General features: G+C 39.1%; 1 protein-coding gene across 1 annotated transcript in view; it reads left to right on the top strand.

Annotated features, from left to right (window-relative positions):
• The window catches only part of UNC5C (unc-5 netrin receptor C), a 132947-nt gene that overhangs the window by 65174 nt on the left and 54871 nt on the right, over positions 1-12902 (top strand). The window contains exons 3-4 of the mRNA XM_031553273.1: positions 1191-1334; positions 12787-12890. Coding sequence (XP_031409133.1) covers positions 1191-1334; positions 12787-12890 — 248 coding nt within the window. The remainder of the gene's footprint in view (positions 1-1190; positions 1335-12786; positions 12891-12902) is intronic.

Genomic DNA, 12902 nt, shown 5'->3' with positions numbered 1-12902 from the left:
AGATCACTGAGCAGGCTGTGAGCCAATGACCTTGCCATTTAGTTTCCTGGCAGTTCTAGAAAGAAAAAGAAAATCAATCCTGCTACACAAAATATTTGCCTGTGGAAATTTTGTATTTAAGGCTGTTTGCGAGAGCACAGTTCTGAAAAGGTAATGGTGTTTTGTGCAGGCAAACACATGTTCATAGTTTGTTGGTACTTTGGCATTGACAACAAAGACCAAATACATTGACAAGGATGCATGCACCTCCTTTCTGTCCTTTTTTCTGATATCTTGTCAGTAATGAAGAGTATTTTGGACAGGCTATGCCTTTTTAAGTGGAGAAAGAGGATGTGTTGGTATGAAGTTCAGTGGTGGCTGTTAGATGATTACCGTTACCAACAATTCCTGCAGTGGTATCTGAGACACCACAACATTTCCTTGCACTTAGAAGTAAAAGAGTTTCCAACAGAGAGTACTCTGTGGGAAATGTGGCCAAATCTGGTGGTCTGCTGGTAAGGGCAGATGTATTTAGGGACTGCACTGAGACAAACTGTGGCCAGGGAGACTGTCAGAAACTGAAGTATATTGTAAATGTCTTACAAAATCATCTAAAAAATTCTGCAGTATTTCCAGAATATGTGGCAGTAACAGTCTCCAAACTGACATCTTGCTATAACTGTGCTGCAACACTTGTGCCCATCATTACAGAGCACCAGGACATTTTATAAAATAGCAAAATCTATCTTCCTGTGCAGTCAGTTCAGTGCAGTTCAGTGTCAGAGTGAGCAGGACATTTCCCCATGGTGTATCTGTGTAGCCAAAAGAGGTAAAATGCAAGAGGGCTAAGGGAGTTATATAAGCTGAATGACTCTATAATTTTCTGATATTTGTATTAAAATAAAACCAGGTTGATCATCATTTGATGTAAATCATCCTGTGGACATGATACAATTTATGTCAGCTGAGGTGCTTATCCTTTTATTTGTCAAACAGGCACACGATATAGAATAAATGTCATGATTAGAGTGATTTATTTTTCAGTTATCATTTCTTGTTTTTGCAAATTGTTGCTTTTCTTCTTTCATATCCTTATTGCTGCAAGATCGGCAGAGCATCAGAAGGTCTCAACCTTGCAAGCAGACTTTTGATCCTTCCTTTCTTCCTTCCTTTATACATAATTCTGACCAGTGCTCCTTTTACCCTCCCAGGTCTGATTGTCCGTGAGGTGAGCATCGAGATTTCCCGCCAGCAGGTGGAGGAGCTCTTTGGGCCCGAGGACTACTGGTGCCAGTGCGTCGCCTGGAGCTCAGCTGGCACCACCAAGAGCCGCAAGGCCTACGTCCGCATTGCATGTGAGTGCTGTGCCGGTGTGGGAGGGGTGAGGGAAAGAGGAGTCTGTGCCATCTGGGAGAGAGATTTTGTCCCGCATGTTGGACTTTGTGTTTTCTGACATAATGGATGTGTACTAAAGTTCAGTCCTTCAGACGCATAAAAAAATTTCTGTTTATTCTGTTCTTAAGAGCAAGGAGATGTTCAAGGTTAGGTTGGATGGAACTTTAGCAACATGATCTAGTGGAAAGCATCCCTGCCCACGGTGTTGGGGAGGATTGGACCATGTGATACCTCAGGGTCCTTTCCACTCCAAACATTTCCATGGTTCTGTGATTCTGAGGTCTCATTCTTCTCCTTTGTGTGGGAGGAAAGCAGCAAAAGCAATATTTCCTGTGTACAACAATTACATGTCTCAAGTGTCTGAAGCTAATGAGTAGCAACATTGTCAAAGCAAGCTCTGGAACAAGGTGACAAGCATTCTTTTATATCTCTGCAATCACATGATAAAGCTATTTTTGCTACACAAAAGAAAAAAAGCATGTGTTTAGTATATCCTGTAACAAGATTGGTAATATAAGACTGCAAGCGGTTGTCTCAGTCCTAATACTTCATCTCTGTTATTCACGGTTACTAACCTCCATGTTTATTATGGACAACTCCCAGCTTAGACCCCAAGAACTCAGAGCAGGCAGCTCCCTGAAAACAGATCTTCATTTGACTGTACAAATATTTAATGTTCGTTAATTTTCAAAGAGGTGCTTTTCTTTGTAATAGAGTAGCCACACTTGGGACTCCTGTTTCATACAATCAAATCCTGTTTTATATAATGGGAACAAAATATTTCACCCAGAATTGTATCTCTTGCACAGTTTTCATCTCAAGAAAAACATGTTTTGGGAGAAAAGGTCATTAAGAGCTCAGTTTCCAGCATACTTATATTTCCTGCACCAACCTTAACAATTTATAATGAAAAAAGAAATCTTCCAGCCAAATAAAGCTTTTCACAGACACATTAGAGGAAGGACTGATAGAATGACTCTTCTGTTTTAAGCTCTTCATTTAAAGCTTTATTCTTGTTTTATTCTTGTAAAAATTCTCAAATACACATTTTCAAATGCTTTTCCTCCAAGTAACTTACTGGAAATAGAGGACTTCCACCTTTGAGCACAAGACTAGCCTCAGAGAATAATTTCTCCAGAGTTAAGGTAATTAAAAATATTGCACATGGTCACCCTAAAAGATTAGAAATGCTATTAAATATGTATAAAGTGTTTCCATATGCTAGAAAACTTCTCAAGACTTCAGTTATTTTCTTATTTTGTACTGAAACAAAAAAGGCATTCCATTTTTTTTTTTTCTTCCAAGCAGTCAGCACTTCAAGGAGGCTTAGCAATGTTTGACCAGGTTTTTTAGATTATGAGCTCTGTGTTAACTCATTAAGTCGATTTTCATGTCCTGCCAGTTAGCCTGTGACAGATGACCACTGTATTAATGCAGTTAGAAAGTCCGAATACATATCACTTGATACATATCACAGAACTTCTGTGCATTGTTACATCTATGCATTAAATTTTTATATATAACATAATCTTTGTACTCATACACAAGTTTGTTTTGTGGTTTTTTTTTAATATCAGTTGACATTTCTTCCCAGGTGTCCAAATTTCTATTGAAAACACTCATACTACAGATTTTGCTTCTTTTTCTTCCTATATTGTGGAGAGAGAAGAACAGTTTAGTGATTTTTGTAGTGTCTTGGGGTTTCTTTTAGAACAGTCCAATTAAAGAAATTCCAGAGAGTATTACATGCTTGTCACTCAAACATGGCTTTGGTATTTTAGTGTAGATTTTATCATTTGTTTCTGAGCTTGGGTTTCTTCAACAGTTTTGACTTAGCCAAAGTCAAAACCTTCCCTCCTTGGGACTAGGAGTTGAAGTGTTAGGCTGTCAGACTGCAGGTTTTCAAACAACTGTAGAGACATCTCTGCAGAATTGTCTGTTTCCAACTTCACAGATTTCTATAAATTTCTGAGGAACTCAGGACCACTCTTTTAGGAACTCAAACATCTGATGAAGGCTATATGCCTCCCTCTGTGATGTGATTTCGTTTGCAAGATTACTATTTTAAACAGTGAAGTATGCTGTATCTTTGTTTATCAGTACTCACAGTATTTATTTCAGAGGATCAAATCTGTACTATCCGTATAATGGTTGTGTCCTACCTAAACTTTAAATACATCTGAAAAGTCTTCTGATGTCTACACAGTGTGCCGTGAGACTGAGATATAAGGGAGGGTCTGTGCAGTATTTATGAATCTGGAAGACCAAAGATGTCCAAGATTTAGGAGAGGCAGAAGTGTCCAGTTCTGCCTGCATTTGTAGTTGCATGCTTATGGCACCAATGCAGTTTTCATTTTTAATTCATACAAAAGGGAGCGCTGATACCGCTATGTATCAGTGAAGTGAATGGAGCATTCAAAGTGTTCTGTTTAAGTTAAATTATGGCATATTTTAATACCCAAACCTGGAGGTGTCATCTCAACAGCTGCAACTGTAGCATAACTTGTCATTCCAATCACATTAAGAAAAAACATATTCTGCCGTTCTCCCTCTCTTCCTTCTCCTTCTCTTTCTCTCTTTTCTCCCTTATGATCACTGGTCTTATTCTGGAATTATGATGAGACAGTGTCATCTCAAGGACTGGAGCCACACTGTTAAAACAAACAAACAAAAAAATAGCATTCAACATCTCTGTTCACTGAGCATGTAATGGAATTAACTGAAAAGTAATTTGGAAGTGTGAAAAATGTGCATCCTGGAAAAGCGGCTTTTATTTGTTTAATGCAGGGTCAGGCATGTGTCAGAAAGTATATAACAACCCAGTCAATGAAAGTTCTCTATGAAAATCAATTGCAACATCGCCCTGGCCAAGTAAGAGCTCCAGTTGTTCAGGAAGGGAGTAATCTATAAATATGGAGGGAGGCTACATTTTAAAGGCTGCACATGCTAGCAATATAAACAGGAAGAGTCTCAGTCTAAAGCCAATATCCTGGGTCCTCTAAGTGTTCGTGTAGGGTAGGAAGCCACTCCCTTCTGGGCTGTCTTTTTCTGAAAACGAGGAGAAACAGGAGGTGATAGAAACATCATTATTTTCAGCTTCTTTCGTATGCCATGGAATTGATCTTCCTGAGGCATTAGACTTCCCATGAGAGCAGAGCTGAGCCTTTTGTCCTCTTGAACCAGCAGATATGCTGGGATTCATTTTCACTCTCTCATTCTTGATAGTAAACTGCGGAGTGGGGGCTCTCAATGTACATCTTTGTGGAGCTAGAAAAATATAATATCGTTGTCTGGGTTAGCGGTCTGTGAAAGTGCTAAAATGCATTTCCTACTTGTTCACACATTTCTTATTTACTTCAGGCACATCCTGCCAGGTGTGTTGGAGTTGCTAATAGGTTTTGATACAGTTTTTCTGATAATGGTTTTTGTTTTTTTTTAAAGTTACTTTCATGGACAGAGGAAGGGAGGATTTGAGGTGCCTTTTTCTTTGGCTGAAAAACATCAAGCCCAGTATAAAGTTTTAATGTGAATTTTATGTAACAAGGCAGATGTCATTGAACAGCTAAGACCTAACAGAAACAATTCCTATTAAAAGGGTGAATGAGGCCTGAGTGAGCAAGGCTAGAATTAAACCCACCAGGAAATGCATCTGATAAAGGCTAAACAATAGCCACAGGATTTGACCTAATTTTTAGATCAGATAATAACGGGGTGGATAAGATAAATTGCTTTGAGCCCATGTGCAGAAAGCAGCCTCACTTTTCATTTCCTCCAGTTCCGTGGTATAGACTCTCTGACTTCATGACGTTAACCCTGCCTGTCCTTGAGAAAATATAATGAGAATGTGAGCTGTGTGAGCTGCTGTCAAGTTTTCAGTTTGTTGAAAACTATTAAGAAAATATCAGCTTTCATTGTAATTTCAGTTGAATAATCTTTTTCAGTCTAATGAAACTGATTAGTCTCTCCTTTTTTGTTATTTTTTACCTTAAATTGGAAAGGAAGAGAAAGGAAAGAAAGAGACAAAGAAAGAAAGAGTCTTATTTTTCATTTTAGAAAGCCCTGATGTAGTAAGGAACTGTACTTGTTAATCTTTTGTATAATTTCATATTCGTTTCCTATGTGCTAATCTAAAAGCCTTTTTCTCCCCAGACATTTTTTTAAAGGAATGTAACTAATAGATGCATGTCAGATGCTGTATACTGATAAGATAAAGGCAGTATCGAAAAGTAGACTGGTTTACCCGATGGTTTATCTCCACTTACAAGGGTATGCAGTCATAAAAGTAACAGATATGAAAGAAATCACGGATTCATTACTGACACTCTGTTATCTCATCTCTTAGTATTGGGGCTGCAGTGCCTTTCTTCTTCCTGCCTTCACACACGTAATCCAGGCAGTGCTGTGAAGACACATGCCTATAGCCACCAAAGCATTTGTGCCACCAAAGCACCTTGCAGTAGGTATAAAGTTTGGTGGAGAGAGAGGTGGGAAGGATAACACTTGGCAGTTTTAATAGGAAGGCATATCCAGGATGTATGCTACTAAAAGCAAGAAAAATGAACATTTTTTGCACTTTGATAAGCGTATGTAAGAGTTAGCAGAGATAGGACCTTGATTTCTTCCTTGTGCACCATTTCAGTTGCTCCTAATCAATATCTGCTGCTTACAGTTAATAAGGGGATTACTGCATGGCATGATGTGGAGCTGAGATTGCTAAAGAGACAACAGCGGATCACAGGAAGGGCAGCATGGAGTTAACCGAGCATTTAACGCACTTGATACTCGTCTTTCTCTTCTCATAGGCATGTCTCTGTGCTACTTCCCAGATTAATAGGCACAACCAGCTCTCAAACTTCAACACACAATTGCAGCAGTAATAAATACACATAAATAAGCAGTACCATATGCAATAAATACAAATCACATTGTTTTATAGTAAGGACTTACAGCTTTATAAATTAATATGGACATTCACTTCACTTTAAACATTGCTTTAAACGAAAAGGAAATACCTTTAATGAATCTATATGGATTTAATCCCTTGGCAAGAACCTTGCAAATATCCTGCCTATACTGACATGCTCAAAAAATAATCATCTTTCAGTGGAGTCTGTTTAGTGCCCGATGGTGAGACAGAGATGCAATCAGAAGTTAACAAAATTTTGTGTATGTTTTGGTAGTGAAAAGATAGCTCTGTGAGTCAGAGTAGTGCATCAGAAGGGCAACAACAAAAAAAATGCCATGTTTATATAAATTGTTTGCTGTTTTACTGTTTCAGTGTGCTGTAAATTCAATTCTACATATAAATTGCAATGTGCACCTGGCGTTTCTAATGCCTATCTTCAATGCATTTAGTTAATCTGCCATCTAGAGCCTGTTGAGGCTAAGTCATTTCAATTTTACATTTAGATTTATTTGAAAAATGATATTTAGATCCCATCTTTAATCAACAAATAAAATAATGAAAAGAATTAAGTGTGTAAGTTAGTTTACAGGTTAAGCTTACAAGAAAAACAGGAATATCTAGCTATCAAGTAGAAATATGAGAGGAGGGGAATGGTGTGATCAGTGCATGCTGGAAACCCATCTGCTCAGTGAATTCTTTATGAAGTGGGCTTGCTTGTATTTTTTACAGTTGTACCATTACCAAATGTCTTGTATGGGCCCTTTACTACCGACTTAGCCCACATGAAAGCTGTTGTTGCAAAAGGGAGCTCTATCCCACCAGCACCTGGCTAAGCTAGTTTAGAGTTGAAGATGGTTCTTTGGAGCCATGCAGAAGGTGAGTGAGTCTCCAAGGAATTGCCCAGGGTAAGCTTTATCCTCATCTGTCTCAAAATGCTATTAGCAGAATGAGAGTAGGACAAATGTACACGTTTCATTTGGTCAGGCTGTAAAGACACAATAAATACAGGAAAAGTGCAGGCCCTGGGCTCAAGCAAAGCATCTTCCAGGTTGTAGACCAGCAGGCAAGGGGTACTCATCACTTTGTTCAGTATCTCGAGTCAGGCTGCACCCTCAAAAGATACTGTGCTCTTGAAAGAAGTCTTCTCTGTCCCCATCAGTTGCTGAACTGTGAGAGCTGAGATGGCTTTTTGGTCACAAGGATAATAGCCTGAAGACTGATTCCCCGGGCTGCTCCTGGCCAGCTCAGCTCTTATCATGTCTTATGAGTTGGGAAAGCTCCAGTGTCCTGCTTTGATTGAATTAACAACAGAGAGCTGGAACCACACAGGATAAAGTGAAAGAAGAGAACTGTGAACTGAGAGACCAAACTATGTCTGATAGCACATGATTTCTTATATTTGGAACTTCAGCTTAGTCTCTAATTCATAGTTTCTCAATTCCACCAGTGCAGTGAAAAGTGATGAAAGAGGAACAGGCCAGTTTTACTGTATTACTCAGGTTGTTCCAACTCAGATAAATTATCTAAGTTTGGAAAATAAATGCAGTGAGGTGTGTCTTCATACGCATGTGGATCCTCTTTCATTTCTTAGAACATCATTAACATTTTACACTCTTTCTCCAAAGTTATTTTTCTGATGAAGTATTTCATATTAAGCTAACTAAAATTAAAACAGCAACAAATCTAGCCACTTGAGAATACTCTCATCAATACGAGGTAGACTTGATTAAGAGGGCTTGCCTAACTATTAGTATACTAATAATGGTTTAAAAGTGTTATACCATATTCTCTCTTTTCTAGTGTTTTAATTGCATTTTTTGCATAAGATGTATTTGGTTTTATATGTATGCCTGCATGTGCTACCCAAATAAAGCAAACTGACATATATATGTACTCCTCATGAAGGTTTTTTCACATTCTTAAGAACTTATTTCTCTGAAGGCATACATCAAATATACTTCCCTCAGTGGCCATAGCTAATGTGAAAGTTGGATAAAAAATAATGTGGCTTTTCAATTTGTTTTCTTAAAGCTTGCTTTTTTCTTTTTTCCCCCCCCATTTTATTTTGAAATATTTACATAGAATGAAGGCTGAAGTTGGAGTTACTATAAGGAGCACAGGATAAAGTGTCTTTAAGGTCTACCAAGGGCAGAAATCCATCTTTCCCTGACAGTAATGCTGCATTGTTCAGTTCATTTGTGGTTTACATCTAATTCCTGGCTGACAAGTGTCCGTTTTTCATTCTCATTCATTAGTTACCCTTACATTAGCACCGCCTTTAAGGCATCTGGTCTGCCTCTTCTCACGTTTCTCAGAAATGATAAAAGATATCTTTAAAGTATTACCCACCCACCTGTCAGAGCAAAAAACAGAGCAACAGTAAGGATATAAAATAGATTTGATTAAAAAGAAGACTAGGGCCATTCTTTGCTCTTTCTTAGAAGATGACAGCTACTAAAGGAAGTGAGGAAATACTGTGAGTTTATATAGAAGCTATTACCTTTAGTCGGTGAAAATGCAACTTTTCAGTGTTCTCTAAGCTAAAAATGCATTGAACTTAAAGGGAATTTAACAGTGCATAAAAATTAAGCTCTAATGCTCACCTCCCCAAAAAGCATAGAAATTCAGGAATAAAGCTAACAATATGGTGTACACTGAGTTTTGATTTCCCATTACGCTATTTCAGTTTTATGCTTGTGGAAATTCTCTCATTTCAATGCAGTTTTGAATGCAGCCATCTGTCCTTAACAGATAGGCTTGTGCAGAAGTATTTCAGGAGTCTTGGAGGAAATTCTCATCTTAAGTATGCCGTAAATGTGCTGCAATATATGCCACAAGAGCTCCCTCTGAATTTACTAAGACTCTATATTAGTAAAGAAAATAGCTTGGCTCAAGGTGGTGAGCCAGAATCTTAATTCTCCTCCGTGGTTTCTTTTTATGAAGATATCCTTGAAGGGGTGTGAGAGGCAGGGGAAATGCCTGCTGGTGCTGTGTTGACCCCTAAGCCTGGTGGCTTCGTGGTGGCTTCCCACATGAAGAAGCCACTGGCAGAATGAGGGGGACCTCTCAGCATCACTTCCTAGCAAGGCTTGATCTGCTCTGAAGAGATGAGTTGTGGCAGCAGTACTACCTGTATAATGGGAGAGTATTGCTAACTCAGTCAGGGATTATTCAACATTACTAAAATAATAATGGACAGAAAGTGCAGCTGCCTTCCTTGTGTGTCTCTCTGTATTGAGAGTGAGGGTAGAGAAGGCTCTCTCAGCATCACGTTTACAGGGCTGCTGCCGACCAAAAGCTTTAATAATTCACACTGTCTCTCACAAAGAGGTCCTGACTTAGAATAGATCAAGTGTTTTATTGTTTTGCTTTTTTTTCAGGCGTATTTTCTGAAGATTTTGAAAACTTATTTTAAAAATTGGATGTATTTATTTGTCTTTTACCATTCTATGAGAAAATGTATTCCTTCTGCTTGCAAGCAGTTGTAACATACATGACACTTCAGAAAAACAACAAATGTCTCTGAGAAAGCTTTGTTTGGAAATGATCCAAAGTCCCTTAGTACATTAGCACAACCACCCACTCCTGGTCGGCAGTGTGAAGTTGTCATGAGGACTGTAAACATTAAATGGAAACTGCAGATTGAAGAATTAGAAGGAAATCTTTGTTATCTACAAAAAAAAGATCATTCTGCAAGAGCCATGAAAAATAGGATTCAGTGCAAAATGCAGTGCTAATCCAGTAGACTGTTTCACGATAGCACAGCAGGTGAGGAAATTGTTCTCCTAAGCCTTCCGCTTCTTCGTAATTTAGAGCTCACCTTATTACCATGATTGTCTTTCGCAATCAGTGAACCATATGCCTGGTGAGGTAGAAGCTGCCCTGCACAACTGCTGCCTGTATCTGTTTGTAGTTGGCACAGCTGCAGCAAGAGGTGGTAGGTAGTTCTGCATGGGTTAAGCTGTAAACACGTGGGAGGGAGCCAAAAGAATAGGGTATAAAAGCTTCCAGTCTTGTAAATACACAAATATGTACTTTTTTCTTATTTATTTATTTATTTATTTATTTTCAATTGAGTATCATTTACTCAACAGTATCTAATGGCTCCTTTGAGAACATTACTGACTATTATGTCAAGGCACCTACTTAGAGTATTTTTAGTTTATGACTCATTGACCCGCTGTAATCCAGTGGCACCAGCAAGAGGGGTGGGAGGGAAGCTGGTAGGGGCCCCTTCCCACAGGATTCACTGCACCTCCCATATCCACACTGGAGAGCTTCACAGAGAAAACAAGCCCTACACACCCAGCACTTCCAGCTGTTGATAATAAAGAAGGTAAAGTGGGTGGGTTTTTTTTACTGTTACTACACATTTCTAGACTTAATGCTGTTTGCTTTTGTGTGCACTAAAACTGAGGATTTTTAGAGGGAAGTGTTTTGTGAGTGAGGTGATTGCTGTGCAAGCATAAGGCTGCTGAGAACTTCTGAGCTCTACAGATGTTTTGGGAAGGCAGGGATGACAATAAAGCAGCGTTCCAAGGAAAAACCTCATATTCTTGTCTGTCTAATCTGACTCTACTGTATCATTCCTCCATATTGGAACACCTGAATGCTATTCATGCACAATTTATTAGTATTATATGCTTCTCTTACCAGCACTGTAACTTTCTTATTTATCCTCAGCTGTGATATTTGAGCACATCTGTTATAATTTTCCTACCATGCACATATGCATACACGCACATGTACACTAAGTGCACTAAAGCACTTCTTTCTTCCTCCTTGAAGAAGAGAGAATTCCTTTGGATATATGTGTGGAATTAACAATGATACGATTTTAAAGGTGACCCAGACGGGTCTTGAATATCTCCATAGACGCAGACTCCACAACCTTTCTGGGCAACCTGTTCCAGTTCTCCGTCAGTCTTATTGTAAAGAAGTTCGTACAGAACTTTCTGTATTCAAGTTTTACGCCCTTACTCCTAGCCTTATCAGTACACTCCACCAAGAAGAGCCTGGCCTCATCTATTTACTTCCCGTCTCCCTTCAGATAGTTATAAACTTTTATCAGACCCCCTCTCAGTCTTCTTTCCCCCCAAAAAAAAATTACTCAAATTGAGCTGTACAGCCAGTATGCCCCCTGGGTAGCCTGTCAGAGGGTGGGCTGGAGCTGATGTCGCTAGGGCTGACAGCACAGTGGGAGCTTCACAGGCATCATGGGCAGTACTGCTCTTGCTGGTTGTCTTGCTTTGGTCACTCTCACGTGAGGTAGCTTTGCTGGGCTGGAGTAATTCCAGTGTAGTAAGGATGACAATACAGTGTGAAGGTTGACATGTTGTCTGACAAAATTACCAATTCTAGATGAAAAATAGCACTTTGGGTGGTCTATTTGTAAGGTGGTTCACTTCAGTGATAAGTTTTCCTGAACAGCCACAGGTTATAGCTTCAAAATATTTGGCTTTTAAATTGATCCTATACGGTTTATTTCTAGAATGACACAACTATTTGCACAACCTTACCATGAACTGCATAGGGAACTTGTCTGATTTCAGAACAAAAATTTTAAAATCCCTTTTTTTGAAAGGTGTTTTTTCAAAGATAGATCAGCTCTCTGACATGGCTTCCAGCATGGCCCTGTGTCTACCTGCAGCAGGAGCCAACAACAGATAGAAACATCCCCATCTGCCACTGGGGCTGAATGCTCATTTCTCCGAAACCCCATCCTCCCTGATACAACACAGAGGATGCCAGTGCGTGATGGAAATACAAACGTAGTAGTAAGAAGGGAAATTCTCAAGTCCTTTTTAACACCAGTGCAAATATGTTACGGAAGTGTACAAAAGCCAAAGTGTGCATCTGCCCAGTACAATGAACAGTTCCATGGTTAGGAGACACATTTGATGCCCCTCTGCCTTTGAGGTTTCTGTGGTGCTGTGCACAGATCCGTGTGTCATTTGACTCCACATTACGACTGTTGTTATCTAGTACTACTGGAATAGTGAGATAGTAAAGACAGATGAGCTAAATTTGTAAAATTAGTGTTTAAAAATGGCAGTACAAACACTTTAAAGCAGGAGTTTAGGAAACTCAGGTTATGTGTTTTAGTTCTACAGGCTTATATAATTTCCTTTAACTTCCTTTAGTATTTCCCAGAATCTCTTTGCAAACATAAATTATCCAAAGAAGGAATTCCTTTATCCTCGAGTTCCATGTCTGGGTGTGACATTTCATGGTGAGGCCTTGGTTCCTGGCTGGTTCATGTGTACTACCACAATATAAATAATAAATCTGCTATGAAACCTTTGACCACTTCATGCTTGAATGAAGTGAAAACATGCCTCAGTCTTTATTAAGTACTCTACTTTCTAGGGAGCAGATATTCTATTTTCTCTCTTTAAAAAGACTTTTCTCTTATTGGGTTGTACGGCAATGAAACATGAAATAAGTGAGCAGTTATTAATACTACTAATTTATTAATAGTATTAATTCTTCTTCTCTCTCCCCAGATCTCAGGAAGACTTTTGAGCAGGAGCCCCTGGGGAAAGAAGTGTCCCTGGAGCAAGAGGTCCTGCTCCAGTGCCGTCCTCCTGAAGGCATTCCAGTAGCTGAGGTGAGCAGCAGT

The sequence above is a fragment of the Meleagris gallopavo genome, chromosome 4, assembly GCF_000146605.3.
Source record: "Meleagris gallopavo isolate NT-WF06-2002-E0010 breed Aviagen turkey brand Nicholas breeding stock chromosome 4, Turkey_5.1, whole genome shotgun sequence".
Taxonomy (NCBI): Eukaryota; Metazoa; Chordata; class Aves; order Galliformes; family Phasianidae; genus Meleagris; species Meleagris gallopavo.
Note: the sequence above shows the minus strand (reverse complement) of the source record. Positions and strands in the feature narration are given on the sequence as shown.